The sequence below is a fragment of the Nyctibius grandis genome, chromosome 9 (genome assembly GCF_013368605.1).
Source record: "Nyctibius grandis isolate bNycGra1 chromosome 9, bNycGra1.pri, whole genome shotgun sequence".
NCBI classification, from domain to species: Eukaryota; Metazoa; Chordata; class Aves; order Nyctibiiformes; family Nyctibiidae; genus Nyctibius; species Nyctibius grandis.
In genome coordinates, this window is record NC_090666.1 from 39,357,816 (window position 1) to 39,382,154 (window position 24,339).

At 36.9% G+C, this 24,339-nt stretch overlaps 1 protein-coding gene across 1 annotated transcript in view; it reads left to right on the forward strand.

Annotated features, from left to right (window-relative positions):
- The window catches only part of ARHGAP15 (Rho GTPase activating protein 15), a 311,247-nt gene that overhangs the window by 188,360 nt on the left and 98,548 nt on the right, over nucleotides 1–24,339 (forward strand). Inside the window, exon 10 of the mRNA XM_068408177.1 lies at nucleotides 18,466–18,543. Within this exon, the coding sequence (XP_068264278.1) occupies nucleotides 18,466–18,543 (78 nt within the window). The remainder of the gene's footprint in view (nucleotides 1–18,465; nucleotides 18,544–24,339) is intronic.

Here is a 24,339-nt window from a genome sequence, read left to right on the forward strand (position 1 = left end):
TCTAGGCCAGATATTATTTCCAGTCATGTCTTGAGTTGCCCATTTATTTTGTTATCCACGACCCTTTAAAAGTCCTGGCTGTTTTTTTGCATTTTTTTTTTTAAATATGTGAAAGGCATGAGTAGAACGCTTTAAAAAAATAAAAATATCAGTCTGTATTGTACCTAAACAAAATGCCATCCAGTACTTCTCATAGTAACGTTTTATCGTGTGAAAACAGTCTGATACTAAATTCTTTTCTAGGGATGATCATTTGTCTGTGTGTCTAATGACATAGTAAATGAACACCCTGAACAAGTCAGTATCCTAAACCTATTGAGGGTATCCAGTGTAGTGTAGGTTTTGTAAAGAAATACAGTACTAATGCTCCAGGGAAATATAATTTAACTTTCATCTCTCTTTTGAAATGTCCTTCATTTTCTCCCTCCATTCCCAAATCCAAGTTAGTCTTCTCAAATCAGCCTAAATGACTTGAAAAATGACACTGCAGGCAGCAAAGCTGATGATTACAGGTACCGTTTCCATTCTAAACTGGACATTGCAGACATTGTTTTCTGTTGCTTTTCTTGGAGCACAGGATGCTCTGACAGGAATGATACACAAAATTACATATTTGATTCAATGCCTAAAAGCCACCCTGGGATCCATAACCTTGCTTAAAGATTTAAGAAAGACCTTTAGTCCAGTTCTGAGAAGGTTCTTAGCTTAGAAAACTTTATCTTTCAACTTTACTTCTTAGCAGCTGTTATGTTTTTTTGCAGTCGTTTGTTTGACAGGATCCAGTTATAGGTTCCGATGTCTGTTTAAAGAAACAGGGAGGTTGTTGGCTTTAAAATTCCCTTACTGCTTGTGTGTTCAACATTTTCCCAGGCTTTTCTACATAGTTTGCCAAGACAAGGGACTGACCTTTTGTAGCAAACACTTTTTCATTTCTAAATGCTCACTTTGATTTTTGTCCCATTTTATGCTCATTCCAAACTGTTTACAACCCACTAAAAATGACTGTGAATTATATGTTTGTGTAATGGATTCCTTTTGTGGTCGGAGTGGAATGTTTACTTTGAACAATTAGTTATCTTTGGGCAGATTATAGTGACCTGAAAAAAGAAAGGCTAAAATTATTATAGTACCTTAACTATTTCCTTTTGTTATCTTCTCTGTTTGTTCAATGTATTATTTAATGGGTTTCATTGCTCTGAGCCCCAGTGAACAAATCATGTTAAATAAGAGCAGCGACAAAAAATCCCTGAGTGTAAGGCTCTTGGTTTGGGGGGCTGATCTGCTGCGGTAGGACCAAGCATGCTAGGGAGACTTCAGAAGTGACCATTAGGCTGGGTGTGCAATTTTAAGAAGAAACGGTTTTGAGAGAAGTTTTAAGCGCTTGCTCTCTGATAATCAAACTTCTTAAAGGTGTCCAAAGTCTGACACCCCAAAACACCTAAAAACAAGGCTCAGTTTGGCTTTAATGCCCGTGTAGCTGTGATTTGATTACGCATAATATCATTGCAGAAATGCACACACACAAAGCCTCATACGCAGAATATTCAGTGTTTAAGGAAGAAAATGCCTTTATGGGCAAAGATAAAGTACCTTAAGGGAGGTAGTAAAGAAATACAGTCATCCTGATGAAGAGAAATGAAGATAAAAATGGTGTTTTAAACTACCTCACCTCCCAAATGCCATGCTGCCCTGTGACAGAAGGTTGTGTCCCTTTCATCAGTTTTATCTCTTAATCTAAAAGCTAAAGTGCAGCTAAAAGCACTTTAAAACCTATTTATAAAAAAAAAAAAAAAGAAAAAGAAAGTGATATTTCATTACCTTCTAAATCATATACCGCTTAAAAGGTAGTCAGTATTCTGGTAGGAAGTTTACATAGAGGAGAGTTCACTTATCTTAAGGAGTTAAGCAAAGAGGAAATGAGTTTTAAAAATATAAAGTATTGTGAATGTATTTATATAGCTAGGAAAAAATGAGTTCTTAAAACAGCTTAATGCTATCTCATTTTCTAAGGGAAGAAAACACTGCAGAAAGAATTGGAAAAAAAAAATCCCAAACACCTCCTAAAGCTGATGACTCCCATGCTGGGATCGCTAACCTTGGTATGATGTAGCTAATAGATTATAGGAGCACAGTGAAGATGGCAGATGACATGAGGTCTGTGCAGCCAAGATATGCATTAATAGCCACTATATACAACCTCTAGCAACTTATATCCCTATATGTACTGTAATCCTCCGTATTATTAGACTTTTGTTCAGCAACTTGCTCCTCCAGGGTGTATTTAGCTTAAGCAATAATTTTTTATGTATTTGGTTCTCGAAAATGCTTCAGTCCCATTCCTGAGGACCTGAAGAAGGCGGTTGGAAAGTACAGGGTAGTTTTGCCAGAGTATACTCACCACCATCTTTGGGCTTCCATTAAACGTACAGTGTTCCTGGGCTACTTCCCAGCACGACCAGAGCAAACCCATCAGCCAGTGGCATAAAGGATTTGTTCTGGCAAGGTTTCCTTGAGAAGGGAAACCTCAGGAGACCAACCTATCCTGTGATCAGGGCAGTTTTATACTTCTGTCTGAGTGTAAGATTATTCTCCAACAGCACTTGGCCCCTGAATAACCACTGAAATGTATTTTATTTGTGTTTTCTCTCTGTCGTATCTTTTAGCATATTTCTATCCTTAGAGCAAGAAGCTTCATGAATAGCAGTTTGTTTCCTACTCACTCATTCACTGATTTTCAATACTTATTCTCCTCTGGAAAGGCATTTTCTAAACCTTTTTCCTTCTCCCAGGCCTACACATGCTTCCTTGCTTACTCTGATATAATTTTACATACTGTTTCCAGTGGCTTTAGAATTCAGTACCCTGAAAGTACAGAGATCATATTGCTCCACCAAATGATCTGAGCTCCCAGTTCTGCTAATTTTGTACTGTTCATTCTTTCCCACTTTGGGATAATCTATTATGCTTGGATCCAGGCACGCACTAAAAGCTAATACTTCCATGAAGAATGTGCAATTTGTACTGTTTAGTTTGTGATGAGATTCCTGTAGTCTTTTATGATTCGATCTTGTTCCAAGGAGGCTTCTGCTCCCAACTTTTATATGCACTGAATTTGAAAAAAAAAAAAAAAAGAAACAAAACAAACTGATAGGAAAAAAAAATTACACACATACAAAAATATCCAGCAGTTCAGCAGATAAAGCCTTTTCCAGGGAATTCTCGTGGGCTGAAGAAAACTGTTTCTGAGGGCATTGAACTATGTTTACTTTAAAGTGGCCAACAAGCATAAACTTAAACGTACAGATGAATGCAATATAAAACAAGAAAGTTCTGAGAAAAGCCCTTACAAGTTTGTGATTTAGAATGTTTTGGGCTTTTCTTTTTTTTTTTTTTTTTTTAATTCTTCTTTTGAGTAGAAATTAAGAGCGGTTGAATTTAGTGCAAACATATTGGCAAGCTTTCCTCAACCACTTCTGTCTTCAGGCTCAGGCAATCCCGCTATAGCCACCTTTCTTAGAGTAAGAGCCAGTTAATAGCGTTGTGCAAGGTCCAAGACAGAATTGGCTCTGAAGGGTATTCACTCTGGGGCCTCTGTGTCTGCTAGAAAGCCACATTCTAAGTTAGAAAAAATATCAAGAAGTGTCAACAGGAAACATCACAGAAGGGCATAGAAGACAAATTAGAGAGAAGGAGACAACAGCAGGGGAAAAAAAAAAAGGCGAAAAAGCCTTGCAATGACAATACACAAAAGAGAGAATAAATATATGTTCAAAAAATTTGAAAGCAGAGATGGTAAGCTAGTTGGAAGAAGAGAAAGCCATAAAAAAGACAGGCATTTGAACCAGTTGCCATCTTTGTCATAGTTACCTGATACCTGTTTCATTGATTAATCTGTTCCAGGGAAATGTATCCATTTCTATGAAAAAAAAGGGGGATTTGTATTTTAAGCCTTGCCAGTAACAACAAGGAGACACTCGGTGTGCACCAGAGTAACATTTACAATGCCTGGGCCAAATTCATGCCTTGTGTAATTTTATTGCTTTTACTGGAATTACACCAGAGATGAGTTTGGCCTTTTGCCTTTTTCTAGCATTGTATAATATATCTATTAGGGAACATGTAGAAGGAAACAGGGCATTTTGTCTTCAGAATTTTCCATAAAATCTTTTTCAATGGGCTTAATAAATAAAATAAACCACTTAACCTGTGAAATAAAAAAGAATCAAACAACATTTTCTCGATATTAAAATAATGTTAATATACCTTGTAAATCAAGTAGTTGACATTTGTACATGCTGAAACAAAAAGTCTAGAGAAATGTAAAGCCAGCTGACTGTCTCTGGTGCTTACTCTGTGCCAAAGAGAAAATGAAGGTCTTTACACACCCCCTGGTCAGAGTCAAATTCAGGGAAGCTCACACATGAGGGTATCCACCTCCTAGCCATGAAAAAGATAAAAAGATAGACACGAAAATCCTCTCTTTTCCTCCTGAATAAACCGAGCATGTGAGGCACTGTGCCCTAGTACAGTACACATGCCATCATGGACAAGGAGCTGGCAGTGTTTCCGCTGCAAACCCCATTTAGTCAGACTCTGCAGTTCAGCCATTGATAGAACACTTTGGGCTAACACTTGACAAAATAAGTCTTGGCCTAGAGGAGATGTTCATACAAAAAAAAAAAAAAGTTAAGTCCATTAAGTTCTTTTAGGGGGGAAAAAAAAAGAGGTAGTTGTAGTTTCAGATTCTTTCAACATCCCTATTGCTTAAAAACACAGTTATGGTTTTTAAATAAAATTATGAAGGCATAATTCCATAATGTAGACTAATTGCTTTTCCTGTGGAAAAAAAGATACTACAACTACACTATATTTTTTTTCAAAAAAGTTCTACAGTAATAAAAGAAAACAGATAAAAAAAAGTTTTGCTGTGTGTACGCCACACTATGGGGTCAGTTTAAAAAAAGTCTCCTTTTTTCTGCCTGCAATTCAAGAGAGCAAATAACTGCAGTTGTATTTTATTACTTCAATTATTTGCTGTAGCAGCTTGTGTTACATCAATGTTTTAACCATATAATATAGCAGTCTAATGGGATTGATACCTAAGTGAGAGAAATTGCACCAACAGAAAGCTTCAGGAGCAAAGCAGAGGGCAAAGTAAGAGGGCAGCTTAAAAAGGAGGCTTTATGTTAAAGCTTTCACTTCTTTAAGAGAAGAGTTTTTAGCTCATTTTACTCCCCTGAATTTATGAAATCGATATTGTTAGCAGTCTAGTAACTGAACTGTCCCTAAATTGGCTACTGCATGATAAACCCCCATGGAATTAACAAGTCTTTTACAGATCTCCAGTTGTATATTCACTTAACAGATTGTTTTATTATAATCAGGATCCTCACGGATCATGGATGTAATTATACAGCAAACCAACTTCTTTTTGTCTTCAACCGGACAAACAATGCTCCCTGGTTTGGGAAGAATGACATATATGTAAATGAGAGCAAAATGTGGCCATTTTGTTTCATAACACAACAGAACCATATCACTTGGATCCTGAGCAGCTCCAGCCAGCCAGATCCAGCTCTCTCTTCATGATTCCTTCATGCACCTTTTTTTTTGGTGTCAGAGATGATGCATTTCAAATAAATTTTCAGGAAACAGATGCTGCTATTAGAAACTACTTTCTCATGTGTATTCTACCTTGTAATGGACGTAGGTTCTTTCTTTCTGTAAGTCCTGCTTTACTGATACCAGCCTCTGTCCACTGAAACAGATGGAGGCTTCTCTTTAAGAACCTGAATAGATCTGTTTTGTGGTCAATGGTTGTTCCTTAGAGTTAAGGAATTGCTTCAGTGTTTTCTTGGATCCCTCTATTTAGATCAGAAATGTAAATATCCAGATTTTCTCGCTATATGTAAAAACAAAGAACAATAACTTGTTCAGTTGCACAGATTATGAGCCATTTACAGGTAATATTGAGGCTCTTAAAATCGCCATGGACCCCTCCAAACCAAGGGCAAGGTTATGGGTCTTTTCGGAGATGTCTTCATTCAGAAAACAAGAAAGTCCTCAAAAGACAGAAAGAGGCTATTCCACCCCTCATATCCCCATCTTCCCAGGAAAAATTTCCCCCAATATTTCAAACCATATGTTTAGATTTGTCAGTCCTGAAGTGACATGGTGTTACATGACATAACACACCAAACTAGCTGCCACCAAATGGCTTTCCTGTGCCAGCAGTAACCACACAATGGTGTTGGAGGTACCACAACTTTTTGTTTACTTAGAAATGAAATAATTTTGATGAGTGTATGGTATCAGTTAGCAAGTGTTGAGTTCTTTATGGTGATACTGCTCATGTTGACTTAAATGGAAAACGGATCAGCTCAGAAATCTTTAATAAGAAAAGTTTCTTAGTGTACTTGTAGTGATGCCCTGTGGAGCCACTAGAACTAAAAATCTGTCAGCATACTTGGTAGAAACTTTGTTTCATGGTTCTCTAACTCATATGATTGAGATTAAAGTGAACAAAATCTTGGCACATAGTTTGGCAGTCGAGAAGCATTCCTCTGTTTGTGTGTAGATGTGTGTGTGTGTGAGACAGAGAGAGGAGGAAATTTAGCAGCCACTCATTTGGTGTTAAATTATCAGGTGTTACATATTTTTAATAAACCTTAGTATGAAGATAAGATACATCCTCTTCTAAAGAAAACTGCTTTCACTTAGCCTATAAACTTAACTTTGAACAAGCTGAGCATATATTCTAACCACTGAAAACAAAATCTTGCAAATTCTCCAGCCCAGCCAGACTTTGAATTCAAACAGGAAGGTGGAAGATGCTGGAAGGGTGCTGTTTAGGCAGTCACGTTTTCCTGCTTTCCCACTGAAACAAAGGAGCTCACAAACTTTAAGCTTTACTTAATGCCCTGATCTATGAACTGCAGGACTATCCTCACAGTGGTGGCTTCTCTCCGGTCATGAGTAGCACTGATCAAGTGACGGAGCTTTTTGCACAGGAGCACTTCTACCATCACTGAGGAAAGACACAATCTTTTTAGATATTTTTCAAACAGTCATGATATATTGATGTTTGAAAAGTATCTGAATTTACTCACTAGAAATTGGTCATAATGGTTTCTTTTATTTTCTCTATTTCAGTTCCATTTTTGTATGCTGAGGTATCATTCATTAAAAACACAAAGAGCCCAGCTTCCAGTAAGAGTTTGTGTTAGAAACTTTGCAACTGTCTTGGATGTCTCTATAGTAAATGTCATTAATAATTACCAGAATTTTCACCAAAGAAAGAAATTAGATATGGAAAACACTGTATGCCAACTTCGCCTTTCCAAGCCTTCAGAAATACCAGAGAGTCTGTGTGAACCCTAGTAAAAGGGACTTACATCATTCCATGTCACAGTCAGCATTAATATACAAAGACAACGATTCAAATCAAAATTCTTCCCATACCTCCAAATTTAAAATAATTATCTTGCATGAAAATATCAAATGATACTCGTATTTATGCATTTGCTTAACCCAAAATTCAGCTAACAGATATCCAGTGCATTTTATTGCCAGCAACTATTTTTTTTCTTATCAGAAGTCAGTATTGTTCTGTATTTCTTGCATGTTTCAGTTATGTTTCAGTTATATTGTTTGTATTTCATTGTGATTCTTTTTTTTTTGCATAATTCAAAGTAGCAAGCAATTTATTCCATTTCAGACTACACTTAAACTTTTTTCTGGAGTTCCTGAGCAATTCATACACAAGTTTTGTGCTATTTTAATCTAGTATACCATGGTATGCATGTCAAACCATAAAATGAAAACTATGGAGTTGCTTCTGTCAAATTAATGAAGTATGTGCTAGTCTCTTAAGTTTTGATACTTATCACTCTTTGTAACCCAGTTCAGGATTTTTATGGTTTCTGTAGGTATCTTGACTACATTTTTTGCTGAATATTGGTTTGGTGTTGGTTCAGATTTTGCCCAAATTAAATGGAGGCAGAAAAAAAGCTTTTAAGTTACCTGAACCTGTTTGGGGACAGTAAATGTAGTGGGAATGACAGGAAAGATAACATATATAACTGCAGAGTCCTCCAGCTAAGATGGCAAAAAAAAAAAAAAGTAGAAAAATATCTAAGCACGATAGGTTTGTGTCATATTAAAACGAATGTTTCTGTTTTTTTCACATAGTACTGTTTAATGTCACTGTTTCGTAACACTAAATATACTAGAATAGATAGACTAGAGTTTTATCACACATAAGGTGTAAGAGCATTCAGTGGAATCCGATGATTTTAATCATTATTAGTTCTTTAAATGTGTGCAAAGTCCACTGAGAAAGATATTATGAAAGTAAAAGTTATCTACATATATACATATACACACACACCTTTGTATTATCCCATTTATATGTTAGATATGCAATGCCAAGAATTCAGTAAGTTGGTGTTAGATAGCCATATGTATACTTATCTTCCAAGAGAGCCTCTGAGTTTTCCACACAGGCATGGACTGTAACACCTAAAGGTGTCTGATAGTGTGCCTTAGACTAAAGAATCTAATTTTTAAATGTTTTCTCCCACTTAAAGATAAAAGGCAAACACAAAGATAGATGCCTACAATATGATATGAATAAGCAAAGACCGTTACCAACTGCACGTGAGAGCCCAAACTCCATTTTTAGAGCAGGGTTCTGCACATTCCTTCTATTAGAAATCCAGATCTGAGCTGATCTAATTTCTAGCTGTAAGAAACAGATCCAGCCTTCTGTGTTATGCAATGAAACAAGTACTATCAAGTGCCTTGCTGATGTTTCTTTAACCGTTGTTGAACTATAACAGTTAAACTCTGCGTTTGCATCCACTCCCCAGCAATGTACAACAGCTGTAGGAAATGCCCACAAATGGTTAGGTAGGACGCAAGATAGATAACCTTGAGACATCTAAGCTTGAACAGAGCATAGCTTCAGGCTGTCAAGTGAAAAATGGATCTGTTCTAGAGAAGAGTATTGGGCCTATCTGTACTCCTCAACTATCTCTAAAAAGCCAAGGAATGATGGAAGAAGCTGTCCTGTGACTTTCAATGTTCATCTTAAATATCCCTATTCCATCCTAAATTTCCTACCCTAGTCACTATCATTAAAAAAAATAAATAAATAAATCTTTTTGCCAAGCAAAGGCACTGCCGTCCAGAAAATACAAACTCCTTACCTATTTTGGCTGAAGATTATATGTGCCCCAATGTACAGTTCTTCCGCTTCCAACCGTTAAAAGTCCAACAAGCAGCAGTACTAGTCAGGATGGGGAGGTGACATTACTGAGGTCTAATTTAATCTCTCACTATTGTGAAAGACAGGAAAAGATTTGTCCCTACTGTGCACTAAATTCTCTTTAAAATCAGCATTGGGAGTAAAGGATGTTTGGAGAGTTCTATCTGTCCCTTAGCTTTTAACCACAGTTCCTACTGATGTCAGTGGACCTGACTGGAAGTCCTATATAGTCTTAAGAGGAGAGTTAGACCCCCCAAGTGCAATTTCCCTTAGTATTCTGATGTTGCTCAAGAAACACAGGCATGATGTTGGTGATGATGGATCCCCAAACGAAGCACAGTTTAACCAAAGTGGGAGGATTTAGCAAAATGCATAAATTTCTCGTATGCTACTGTCTGTAACAGGCAGATCTTCAGCCAGTTTAGTGAGCATAAGTTACAGCTGGCTTTTGCTGGAATAGTTTATGCTCTTGACCCTCCTCAGTTGTATAGCCAATAGGGAGCTGTCAGGCTACATGTGTTTTTAAACTTCTTTCAGCTAAATCAGAAATCCAAAAGCAAAATACAGCTCTCAGCAGTATCATGTGGAGTTGTGACACTCCCTGGAGGGCTCGGGGTCCATAAACCAATGAATGGATTACAATGAGGCATAAATGTAGTATTTTCATCCATGACAGATATAATCTCGAGCCTGTATTTTTCATGTTACTTAACTCTTTCAGAACGTAATGTGTGACACGAAATGTCTTATAATGCACATTGCAGTAAATATCAGTCAAGTGTGCTTTATTGCTGAGCTCTACATGTTTCCAGAAGTTAACAGGCACAGCTGGGATATAAGAAATGGCAATGTTGTATATATTTCTTGAACATACAAAATACCTTGGCTCTCTTCTCCCCCACCCTCCACATTACATCCCCAGCTGTTCTGATCGTCACACAGAGGATGAGTTTTTCCATCGTCAGCTTCTCTTAAAATGATAACCTTTATTCAGGCTTTCATCCTCCCCAAAATAAACTGCATTATCCACGTTGTCATCACATTCAAATTAGACTATCACAGCGTATATTGCGTGGCACAAAATAATAGAAATTGTGACTGGTGGAAGGTGGTAAACTGCCTGTTGGTAGCTGTAGAGAGTTGCTGGTGATGGACCATTCAGCTTTTGAAGATTCCTGATACTCCTGAAAGACCTTTTAGTCAAGCAGGGAAAAAAAGTATACTTGATAAAGTAGCAGAGAACCATAAGAAACCTATTTTATTTTAGATAAATTAAGGGTTGGTCAGAATGGACCTACTGACCCATATGTGAGAAGCAGCAACTGCAGCAAATGAGAGCGAATAGGAGTGGTGGAGGAGGTATTAAAAGAGAAAACAAACAAGCAGACAAAAAAATAAATAAACATTCACAAAATTAAATACTAATATGTTACAGAGAGAGAATGGCCAAACATTTGGTAATTTCAGATATTATGCAGTGTTGCATAAAGTAAGACAACGTTATTTCCTTTTAAGCTGTCATTCCATTTAAACCAGTAAGCTGATGTGTGTACTTGAGGTCTGTATTTGGTAGGGATTTTTCCCCTTTAACATAAACCTTGTTGATTTAAAAGTGAACAAAGATGAATCAGGTGGTAAATGTATTCATGTAATCATTTTCATTAATAAGCCGTTATAAATAATAGAGGGAAGGTTTTAAGTGTATAATTTTCTGTAGCACAATTGAGATTTTTCCACATCTTCAGCAGTAAGTTAATTAGAATCACCTGCATTTTCTTGGGCGGACACCAAATGGATTGCAAACAAAAACAGATTAAAATAGCTGTAGCTCATGGCATACAGATGACAAGATTCACAAAGAGGACAATCAGGCAATGAAAACCTCCTCTTTTTCAAACATTTTTAAAGGAAATTCAGCTCTTGTGAGTCGCTGTAAAAAGACGTTTGTAAGTGTTTCGCTGAAAGTCTAGAATGGCTTTGTTTCTGATCCCATGATGAGTGAAAGAAATGTTTAAGAAAGATCACTTTACAGAGAGATTCAGACTGAAATGTGATGACTGTGATTCAAGCCAAGCCAAAAATTACAGCTCAGAATTAAAGGGGATGGACGTGGCTTGGGAATCCATTTTCCCACATTCCTGAATCTCAATCATCCCAGCCAATGTTTAAAAGAAAATACAGTGGAAAGCAATGAGGTCACTTTGTTTAGCTGCAAGAAGTGGGACTATCAGAACGGCAAAAGTATATATTGGAGGTAACAGCAAAATTACAGTGAACACACCGCACGGGCGATGGTTTCATTCGAAACAAATAGCTTCAAAGCTAAGTTTTGTTTCTTGTTACAGAGAGCCTTCTGAGTAAGGCTTGTTCCTGGGGCTTTTAAACCATAAAATTCTTGAATGTCAAAGACAGTGCAACACAATAGAGACGAAGACGAAGGCATAGCAAGCTTGATTTAGGTATTAAACTGCAGCCCTGCATAGCAGTGAACTGTGTGTTAGCATAAATTGCCCTTGCTTTGTACTGCTGCTACCCTTATTTATTTGTATATAAATATCTAAGTGGAAATTCTACCATCAAGTGATATGAAACAGAATAAAGTATATCATCCATCATATTCACTTGTTACTTATTCTCAGCATGTAATGGTCATATTCAGTGTTGTAATTGCTTCCATTAAACAGTTTCTACAGGGTCTTGAAAACAATAAGATCTTAGTCAAGCTTTTCTCCTTTCATTGCATCTTGAAGTTATTACTGCAAGAAAAAATGAGATTCTCTTTTTTTATGTAGGAATGCCCCTCATCTTCTTGATATTATTGCAGTCAAATATAGAATTATTTCTTGTTAGCTAATTTCCTAGAGATTCACCAAACCTCATGTCAGACACCTCCTACAGACTAATTTCTTAGCTTGTTAAGAACTAGTAAAATTTCTCCTCTCCTTTCTTTCCCCCACTATCTCTGCCTTTACTAAATTCTGATGCAGTGTTTGATTTCTACTAATAACAGAATAAAGAAAATCTTGTTCACGCTACCTTGAGTTCGGGCTTGTCTGTCACGGATCCTGCAGCTGGGTAGTGCTGGTCGTGAGTCCAGTACCTGCAAATCATTTGAAAAGTACCGATGGAGAGGACATCTCTCCATCCTCTTTTTAATACAAAGCAACGAAGCATGTGTTTATGTTTCATTTTATTTGCTTCGATATCAGGTACAGTGCTCTCCTGGAGTTCCTATTTGCAGCGCATGAAGAGGTGCAATCTCTTCCCTGCTTCTGTTTTATATTCCTCTTTCTATAATTCAAGGGATCGCATTAGTCAGCTTTGCTATATCACTGAACGGAGAGATCATGTTCAGCTAATAACTTCAAATAACCCTCAAGTCCTTTGTAACCTGCATCCATAGTGTTGGAATTACCCTGTGTTTCTCCATATGAACACTTATTTTACCAGTCTGTGACCATTTAAGGTGGCAGTTCAGACCTTCTGTAACTTTACCTGTCCTTATAATTATTTAGTATCTCCCTGACTTTGTGTCACCTGCTTACTTTGCCAACAGAGACTTTTCTTCTCATTGTCCACATCTCTGATGAAGGTATTAGATGGCTCTGGACTGAGAGCTCCACTCTTGAGAGCTCTGCCAGTTATGACCTTATTAACTGATATCTCCCATTAATTACCACATTTTGAGGTCTGTCATTGAGCCAGATTTTAATCCGTGTAATATATGCCCTGTTAATTCCATAAGATGCAAGTGCTTTAATCAAAATGTCATGTGGTACTAAGTCAAAAGCCTCATGGAAAGCCAAACGTACTATTTCAACAATGTTGGCTTTAACAACCAGACCTGTCAAAAATCCAATCTTATCAAAAAGTGCAACAAGTTTGCTAGACAAGGCCTTGATTTCCATGAAACCATGCTGGTTGGAATTAATTATATTTTGCTATGAATTATTTGTTCATAGAGTCCTGAATTAATTATTTAGACTGTCTGGGACTGAGGTCAGTCTAGCCAGTCTCCAAGTGCATCCCTCTAACTACTTTTACAATATCAGAATAGCTCTTCTGCCACTCTTTCCAATCTTAGTAATTTCCAAGTATTTCTCTATATTTTATTTGCAAATGAGACACACATATATCATAAGCTACAATAAGTGAAAACTGATTTTTTTATGACAGTTATTATCTCTTTATTCTTCAGATTGACTTCTAATATCATCCACTGTCTGGTCTCCTAGGTTTGTTTATCGTTGTCTGTCTGGTAGAACTATCTAACATGACATTTGCATGGCACCCACTTCCACAGTAGATGAGTAAATTCTCTGGACTAGAGATGGGACCTGTTTTCATGTCAGATGTTAGCTGGGGTGTTGTTTTCAGCCTCACGAATGTAATCTTTTGATGGGAGGAGTACAAGAAGTGGGTAGCTCTGATGATCAGAAGAGAAGTATTTTCTAGCAGAGCAGAGGAAATCCCAGTGTCAGCCTCCAGACCCGCTCCAGGAGCTTTAGGGCATGCCTAACCCCACCCAACACCACACCAAAAAGCAGGATAGAGGTGTCAGCAACACTGAAAACCACACTGAGTGCAGATAGTCTTATGTTCAAAAGGAGCTGGTGCTCGTTTTAACCCGAGCTAGCCAATCTGTGTACTAAGTTTGTCGGCTCAAGTATCTTCTGCTCACACCACCTCTGCACCTCACATTTTACATCCATATGTCCCTTGTTTGCTGTTAATGCCTCTATGTTTTTTTTTTTTTTCCTCTGTGGTGTAACTCAAATCTGTTTCATTGTTCTCATCGTTTCCACCTCTGATTTCCATGGCATCAGTCAAAAACTTTTGTTTGCCTTCATAATCACCTGAAACTCCGAGTACCTTTTGTAACCTATCCAGACACAGTATTTTTAATGTCAAATTTTAATATGTCAGATTTATTCTTTGCTACTCTTCATAATTTTCCTTCTACTGGCAAACAAATATCGATCCTTTTGTGAAACTTTATTTTTGTTGTGCACTGTTTTGTGGTGTTTTTTTCATCAGACACATTATCTTGACATTGGTGTATTTGCTGCATTCACGCATTTCTGCTTCTTTAAATGACTTCATGCCTCACTTTTGTGCCCTGAGTAAACTTTTAAAAAATTGTTTATACATCAGATATTTATGGTAAGATGCATATGAAAACAGGAGGAAAGAATTATAGTTTTAGGGAGAACATACCCTGATAATGACCTCTTAAATATTTGTAAAGATAGCCCTGGGCATCTGAGCCCACAAAATAGTTTATAATACAACAGCTTGATTACATAATGATACTTTAGTTTTAAAACGTATGATCTTTCTGTTTATGGCAAGGCATAATAGGCTCCTTTGAAATACAATATTTTTGCCCTGAACATAACTGATTTTAAATGAAAGGACTAACTAAAGAATGTCTTTCTTCAAGTTTGTACTTCACTTTGTTGTTGAATCCAGCACGATGGTTTCTTTTACAAAACTCCTACCAGGCCTGGGGACCACACCTATTTCAGGATACATTAATTGTGGAAGTTTCATGGGTTTTTATGCAGGAAGTTACCTCGTACCATTTAAAATGGTATGTTTCAAATTCCAAATCTTGTTAAAAAACAGATAAATTTCTGTGTACCACCACCTCACTTCCCCCCAGGCACAGAGAATTTCTTTTTATATTCAGTTTGAAGATATTGTCAAATATAGATTAAGCTTAGGCAGAATGCAATGTGATTTGGGAGAGGGACTTGTTTGGTGCAACAGAAAAGAATTAGAATGTTTCATTCAAGGCAGTTCATAAAGCATCAGGACTACCTCAACCAATACCAAAGTCTAATATTTTAAAACATATGTTTGGATAAATATATCAGCTAAGCTCTAATTTTTTCCTGTGTTGTTCATGTTTCTCTGCAATACCTGATTCCAGTTCAAACTGCTACTGAAGCTGACACTGACCTGCATCCATGGTTATTACCATTTTGGCTAAAAGCAGGAGTGTGAGAAACGCTCTTAAACAAGTGTTCTTCTAACTTCTTCTGTGTAGTTATGCAGAGTGAAAATAACATTCATTACTGTTCGTGAATCTCAACCAAGCCTGAGTTCAGTTGCTTTTTAACTTTCTCATCAGGAGTACCTGTATGATTTTTTAAATTAAAATAGTTAAAATTTGTCTACAGTCTGGCAGCTAAACTGGTATATTCATGGGTAAGTCCTTTTCCTACATTTCTTATACCATTATGAAATTTAGGGTGGATATATTGAAGTCTTTATCATGCTTTTGGCTGTCATTTCTAATTTTGGGTCTATCCTGTTCTCAGGTTCCTCACTAAAACAAACAGAAACAAAGTTGGAGATTGGGATATAAAGCAAATAAAATATTTGTTGTCCTCTGGGGTAAAATCCAGTGATTCTTCCCTGATAAATCCCACTCTAAAACACAAGAAGCTCACTCTATAGTGAACAACATTTGGACTTTATTACAACGAATATTTTTTCTGAAACGTCCTTACCACTACACTTAAATGCCAGCACCAGATAGGAAACTCTGCAAGGCTTTTGTTTCATCTTGTTCCCTAAGTATTTATAGCCTGCCGTGAAGAAACACTGACAGCAGTGCAGTGATGTTTTTATTCTTGATAGAGGTGCCCTTAAAAGTGAACTTACTTTAAAAATTGTTCATAGGATCAGGATATTAGAACTATAAAGACATATTTATCTCTCTCTTTCTCTCTTTTTCTCTTCTGCGCCTAATTGGATTTCCAAAATAAGTTGTTAACAATCCAGCTAAGATAATGTGGTCATGAAAAGGATGTCCAAATCCACCAATTTGCATTGGTTTGGTTTGGCTTAAATTTCAAAGTTCTTGGAGCAGAAAGTTGATGGCACGTGAACACTATAATTGGCTTGATATTCTTGGATTTTTTTTTTTTTTTTCTCTCTGCCATATTGTATAGTGTCCAAATGAAATGTTAATCAGGCCTCGTTTCTGGACCAAAGTAAATTTATAACAATAATAATGCACTTGTATACTCCAGATCATTTTGCAAGATGTAATATCCTCCAATTTACAATGTAGTTTGTCATTTTCACTCCATTTGGATAATTTATGTAGGTTCCAAATTGATGCTATTAATGTGAGACTTAGCTATTTCACGCAAAGCGACATGTATTGCTTTCACTTCCACATATCCAAAAAGGTTAAGAACCAAGTTGAGTTAGATCCAAACAAAAGTTAACATTCTATTTTGGGGCTTGTTTGTTTGTTTGTTTGTTTTATTTTTCCTCTTTACTTTCTGGTTCAGACTTCAATTTGCATGATTCAATTCTTAATCTCTTACCACAAGAGTCCCACATTCCTATGCTGGGATTACTCTTGCTCTCTCACTCTCCCCTTACTAAAATAGAATGAGACTCTTCAGATTTAGGATAGAATTGCATTACTTAAACATTTTAGTAATTTCCATTTTCTCATATGTTATATATCCAGTAGATGGATAACTTCCAAGTGTTCTTGATTACCAAATCCTTTTTGATTTCTCTTAAATAAACTTTTTCTTTATCCCTCTGTAACCAAAGGAGATCTTCCTGAAATGAATCATCACTCTCAGTATTATGTTGCAGGTGTAGGGTAGAAAATTGTCTAATAAAAGACATAGATAACCAGTGTGCAATACAGAATTATTATTCATTTTAAAAACGGATTATTTAATGTAAACCAAATCAGCATGTTCCTAGCAGGATAAACATAAAATAAGAACTGTATTTGGTAGAGAGAGAAAAAAAACACTCAAGCAAACAAAATACTTTATTTTGTTTCAGCCTGCATCAAAAGGGAAAGTAAATCTTTTAAAAAGTTTCCAGATAAGTGAGGAATACCTCCAAGCAGTTGAGTCCACTGGCTATGGCACTCGACTGCCAAGGCTTGATGCAAGTATCTTTGAAATAAGGACTTGAACCTCGGCTCTTTCCTATTTAAGTGTTACTACAACTGGCCTTTTGGGCTTTTGGACTTGTTTTCACTCTTTCCTATAGTTTCATTTTTTCCTTTTTCTCCATCCTGAATCAGAAAAAGAGTTCCCCCTAGGTACATTGTCAGGAAATATTTCCTGAAAATTTTTGGTTCTGACAAATTAGCGTTTTCCAAGAGAAAGGCTTTCTCTGAAATTGCTTGCCAAAAGCTAATTAAAACTTGTGTTCCAAGTGATGAGTAGCCTTAAAAAACCCTGTTTTGTGTAGATTCTCTTAGCTTCTTATGTACTTGCAAGTTTTAAACATGAAATGACAATGTACAGTTTAGTGTTTTCAATTTTTGCACACGCAGATTTGGTCATTGTTGCACAATAGCTAATTCTCCCGGGAAAGGAGAGCTGTCCCTATGTGCTTTGAAATGCTACAGCTATGCAACCAGGGCTGGAAGTGCTATTTTAAACAGTCATATCAGCAGAGCTTGCTGTAGGAGATAATATGTCACAAAAGGGAGTATGACATCTAGTTTCACCTAGGAGATAAACCTTGAGTAGATATGCAGGGAGAAACAAGACTGTCAGGTTGTCCTTGAAAAGAATGGCCTATATTAATGAAGAAATGTACTCCAGGGCATATGCTATTTGGGATATTTAATTTCATCTTCAAACTTGTCTGATCTGCTATGAAGAATATAGTAGAGTAAGAGGAGTAGTGTGTAGTCTCACGCACGTCACGATTTCAGAGTGGGCACCTCACCGCTTTATTTTCAGAAAGGTCACAGCCTCAGAAATTCATGTCTGAAAAACCCAGGCCCCAGACGGAGAAGTTTCCCCAGCACTATTAATATAAACACCCCACGTTTAAGCAGGGCTTGCATAGCATCGAGTATACCCCACACAGCCCTTCTCTGTAAGCATGAGAGCTGATTCACTCTTCCTTTCCCGTCACACTCAAATACCCTTGCAGAACCATATTCTGCTGACAGAATTACAAGATAATTATAGTTGGGTATTTTGTATTCACTTAAGTTAATCTACCACTTTTATTTTTCATTGTTGTTTTAATCAGGCAGGAGGCACTTCAGTTGTTGTCAGGTGGATTATTTTTCAGTCGTTCACTACACTGCTCTTCTTCATACTTGTTAGGGTGCTTCTGGCTTCCTGACAGACGTACAAAGAAAAATACTTATATGATCTAAAATGAAATATGTGTTTCTCTTTCAGGTCTAGATGTTGATGGAATATACAGAGTTAGCGGCAATCTGGCAACAATACAGAAGTTACGATTTGTTGTCAATCAGGGTAAGTGATTCCTCCACCCTGGTAATGTTTTGTTTAGTACTTAACTGTCTCAGATGACAGTATTTCAGAATCTGCTATACATTAGTGGCATAGAATGATGAGCCATGTTTTGGAAAACAGAGGAAAGGGAAGGTAGAAGGATATTGCACAGAGGGAAATGTCAGCTAGGAGAGAGGAAAAACAAGAGAGTAAGCAGAGGAAAATAGTTAAACAGGAGACAAGAAATAAACAACAAAAAAGAAAAAACAAGAAAAAAAGAAAAAAGAAAAAAGAAGGAAATGGATACATGAAATAAGGTGACAAAAAACAAAGCGTATGTAGAAACCAAAGAATCAAAGTGATGGGAAAAAAAAAGATTAAAAGGAAAAATAGCAGATTGTTTGGATGTTGAAAGTTAAACAAAACCAAAAGCAGAACAGGGATCCAAAGGAAACCAGTGAAAGGAAAAAAGGTGCTGAAAAGAACTGAAAAGGAAATACTAAAAGTAGAGTACTGGCTCTGTCAAAGTCAGTGGAAGATTTACCACTGGTTTTGAACAGGCAAAGATTTGACCCCTGGAAATGAGAAGAGGAAAGATGAATATTTTGGGGACTTGAGAAGCAGAACTCGAACCAACCTGTACATATTTACTGAACATATTCCGACACATTCCACATATAATGAACATATTTCCACAAATACAAAAGAACAGTTTTCACAGTTGTGGCCTAAATGAATCTAATGTTGATCAATAGATACTGTTACAGGTGTGGAAGCCAATATTGGTAGCTAATTAGAATGCATGACAAATCCATTCATCTCTCCAAACAATTTATTATTCTTGGAAAAGACCAAACATCCCCACATTTAATAGCTTAGCAAATATCACTGATGACAGTGAACCTCCCGATACTACTTAACAAGAAAATGAAACGAAGCTTCTCAGAAAGTAGGAAAAATCACAAATCTTAAATTGTATTATAGACTTTATACACTTTTGAATTAATCAAATATGAATACGAAGCTGCTGGAACATTTTCTGCTACTTTTTATTAACTCTTTTAAAAGTTACCTGGAGACTATTACCAGAACTGCTACATATTGTGTACTGTATGTGTTTTTTGGAGATGATAGCTGTTGGAGAACAACTTCCTCAATTAGTTTTTTACTATAAATAAACTAAGACTTTTGGCTCAAAAATTCTCATTAAATTGAGAGATATGAGAGACATAAAAATATTCCCACCTTCAAGACTCCATTTACATCTCTAGGGATGGTTTCAGGGGAGCAGCAGATATTTGCCACCTCCTCAGCTGCTCCAGATCAGTCTTGTCTTCAGCTGAAACTGGAGGATGAACTCTGGTTTATGAGGAATCAGTACATATGCCAGTAAATTCAGGGAGACTGAATAAATCATCAGCCTCATGGTTTTGACTCATTACTTGGGTTCCCTTAGGTTTATAGTTGTTGAGTACTTGTGTGTCGATACTGTAATCTGCCTTGGCTTTCAAATGACTGTACACTATATTTTGTTTGGAGACAGAGAGACAAAACAAGGATTTTCTATCCTTCTTCACTGCCTAGGATCTTTGCTCAGGAAAAAGTGTGCCATAAAAATAATGTTCCTGTCTATCATGTCTCGTGGCATCCAAAGGTTAACGTACTTGAGGTTGATATTACTGCTCAAGTTTTCACCTAAAACAGATGGGCTGATACTGTAAAGCTAGACAGAAGTCTAAGCTGGCTTTTTGCAGCTCAGAGGTACCAGGCACCTTTTTCTTCTGATTTATACTACTGTGAAAAAAGGATATATAAAGGTGAAGTTAATAGTACGTTAAAGCCATTCTGACACTGGCTACTTAGGGGACGGGCAAGAAATCTGCCTGTTGAGTGAGCGACAGAAGCTGCAGGCAGGAAACCATCCATTGAGGCACAGTGTACCTGCAAAAAACACCGTGGGGAGACGAGGAGAATGGGATTTATTTATCGTGTGCTTGGGAGGGCAAGAGCGTCTCCACCTGATGTCCCCAAGGGCCTGTTGTTCCCTGTCAATTAGATGCTGAAAACAGTAGCAGTTTCAGACTGTTTCGTGAAGTCACAGAAGTTACTCGGAAAACCAGTATGTGCTCCCAACCTGCTTATTTACCAGTCCTCTAAAGCTCTGCAGTGGGGTGATGTTTAATAACGCGCTTGCCACGGATCACTTTTTCACTCGGTAATTATTGTGACCTCCTAGGTTCAATCCCTGTACCTTCATTTTTCTGTGGTTAACAGTGGGAAAGCATTATTTATATATATATGATTTTCCCATAGAGATTTTTTTTATTATAGTTAAAGTTTAATTTAATTATAATTGCAAACAATTGTTCTGAAAAATCCTATTTACATTGCAGAGATTGACTGTGCAATCAGTTCTTCTACAGGCCAAATACTTAATGGGCTCTTTCTTCCTGCTTGCTTTGCCATTGTGTTACACCTACATTTATAGGATATAAATAATATGTATCACATTGAAAATTAAATATCATAGAAGAGACTCTAGGCTGGCTGCCATATCAAAGTATTTTTTTATTAGAATAATCATTAATTAGAATATAGCAAAGCTTTATTTGGCTCCTTTTCCTATGCTGTTAATGTCATCTGCAGCATCAAAAACTAAATAAGAGAGAACTGGTGAATATGAAAGGAAAACAAACTAACAGTTGACAGCATCATTAAAGAAGAAATAAGAACAGTAAAAATCTAAAAAGATCCTTGAAATTCTAGATTTTTTGGGAGGAGGATGGATTTACAACAAAAAATCATGCCTTGTATCTTTTTAAATTCTCTGAATATACTTTGTGTTTCTTTCTCATTTCTTGAAGTAGGCAGCTCCTGAAGAGGGCTTTGACCTTGCCAACACGAGCGTCAGCAGAACAAACTACCTTATTTACTTTATCCCTTTCACAGAGTTTTCTTTTTCTATAAAAGTCTATTGATATCACACCTTTTTTGCTTCTGCGCAACAGGATTATCTTTTATCTATGATTTATTTTCCCATTAAGAGCTGAAAAGATCAGTTGATCATAAGGGGACCAGGCTATAACATCTCTCAGCACTTTTGAAACTCTAAGTCATCATTTTTCAAATCAGTGAATCAAGGCAGTCGAAGCTGTTTGGACCAAACTGACATCAGGAAATTTGTGCTTTTCTTAGTCTACAAGCACTGAAAGAATTTTGGGTTTAGAAACTAAGCTACCAGTCATTCAATGTTTCTGGCTGAGAACCTATAGTAAAGGCTTCTGTAATAGCCAGAGACATTAGGCAGAGATCTCCATTCCTATTATGCTTTCTGTATTATCGGTTAAGCCTAATAGTTGCAATCTTTAAAAACAAAACAAAAAAAAAAATTTTTGGCACTTGGAAATTCTTTAGGGATTTTATGAAAAATCTGGAGGACTTTGGCTGATTTTAAGCAAGTACCAGTAAGTTAAAGCCTTTACAGATATTATAAGGATGTTCTTTAAGTTCGCACCTGTAGGAAAATGGATAAGATTCTATAAATGGCTCTGTTAAGCCACGTAAAGTGTTCTAGCTGTTCCAGGATATGAGGATGTTACTAAAAAGATCAATTGTTTTGGCCCAAAGCCCCAGGGTGGGGCTGATTTGGGCCCTGGGCTCATGGGCAGGGGTGGGGCAACCACAGGTGGGGCTGCTCAGGGCCGTTAAGGCACCACTATATAAAAGTGGGGACAAGTGAGAGGTGCTTTTCAAAAGCAAGCTTCTGACCTGATTAAAAACTCCAACAGTGGGGCAAAAAGAGCTTGAGAAAGAAAAATTAAAAAAGGGAGGACTCTTCAACCTTAAGGGTGTTGGGATGTAAGTACAAGTGACTTTGTGGTGTGCTCCCTGCTCTGGTTGAACTTGTTGAGTTGATGCACAGTATGATGTAATGGGGTAAGGACCTTTGTGCTAAACTCTATGGGTTTCCTGCCCTGCTTGCATCTGCCTGTCCCAGCAAAACCTCAATTCCCCTCTGTGCTTGGAGACCAGAGATACCCGAGTGAGGAGGTGGAAGCTTGTTTCTTAATGCCTCCTATGAAAGGAAAGGCATTCAATTTCTGCAACTGTCAAACAAGCAATTTTCATGAGTACTAAATTAACTGAAAAAAATGGAGCTATAAGGGGTTCATAACACATTGCTGAAACACTAGGATTCTGTCCTAACGCATATATGTTCAGGGAAACTAACCATAGAAATAGAAATTTCAATACTTATCGGTTCATTCAGTAAGTGTTGGTTCATACATAATACAAGAGAGTTCCTAATTGTCTTCATAGCTGATGATTTGTTTGCAAAACGCTTGGTATTTGCTGTACAGATGACCTTTGCATCCTGTTATTTCATTTAGAATACCTTGTGCGTTAACTGCGAAAAACCACGTACCGTCCAAAGGTCAATTACTGTGTTTTTACGGCTTGGTTACTATACTTGTGTACCAAAGGGACGGGGGGGGGGGGGGGGGGGGAAATATGAATTTTTACAGAAGCTAAATATTAGCTTATTGCAGAGAGTTACATTTCTTATGGAACATGGAAAAGGACAGCCGAAGATATCCAAATTGATAACTACATAGGGGAAAAAAGGTGAATTTAATCTTACTCTGGCATTACCTAGAGTTAACAAAAACTATTTTGGCAAAATAATTAAAATATTTCTGTTGTTTCTTCTACAGAATATTCTGGAATATAATTCGGTTTCAGAAAAATCAAAAGTAAAATTTAAACCACAAATACGTGAACTGATGGTGAATATTTATTAACTAAATAATTTAATAATAAAGAAAATGCCTACTTGATTAATTGTTACAGAGTAAAAATTACAATAAAATTGTCTTGATCAGTGCTTTGCAGAAGCACCATTACTGTCTGTGCAGTTGTTTAACAAGGATTTAATTGGAAAGATAAGTGAATGCACATTTAAAAGTATTGTTAATTTGCTTTATAATCACCCCATCCTTCACAGTATTGACAGCACTAGGCACAAACCCCTTTCTCTTTTACAAGTATTATTTTCCATATGTGCACAATAAATTCTGAAGCAGTAATTGGAAATTTTATGGATTTCAACATACCTAGTGTTTTGAGTTTATAGGTGCTATATCCCCTCTCTAAAGGTAGATCATAGGTGGCATTGTAAGTAAAATCATTGCCTTTTCATTACCCATGGGCTGTTTTGGAGGTTGTGGTGTGGTAGCTTGTTAGTTTTCTGGGTTTTGTTTTTGGTGGTGTTTTTTCTTTCCTAAGGAATATCTAATTCCTATTTACTTTTCCCTTCCATTTAAAATACCAACAAAATCCTCATTGCAACATCATTTTTGATTTAATAAACAACAGCCGTCAAAACCAGTAATCTTCAATATGTTTATATTCCATCTGTACTTATATTTATTGTTCTAAAATGGCTTGGATTAATCTAATTGACAAGTAAGAACCCAGACCATATGAGCAGCTAAGGATGATACCTTTAACCAGCAGGATTCTTCAACCGTACTGACATGTTCTTTATCAATGAACTCTGAGAAAAGAGGAACAAATCTTGGGATTTATTTTTTTTTTTAATATTACTGATTATATGAACTTGCTGGGACCATATGTCTGAGCCTCGGCTATCAGGAACCAAAGTGGTTTCCCGGCTGGCTCTGCATCGGCAGGCAGAGCCCATGGAGCTGACACAAGACTGAAGCTGCCTTTGAAGCGGAGCTGCCAGGTCAACACAAATGGTCTGGGTGGTTTTGAAGCAAGCATTTAGAAGGAAAGAAAGAGGGGGGAGAAAAA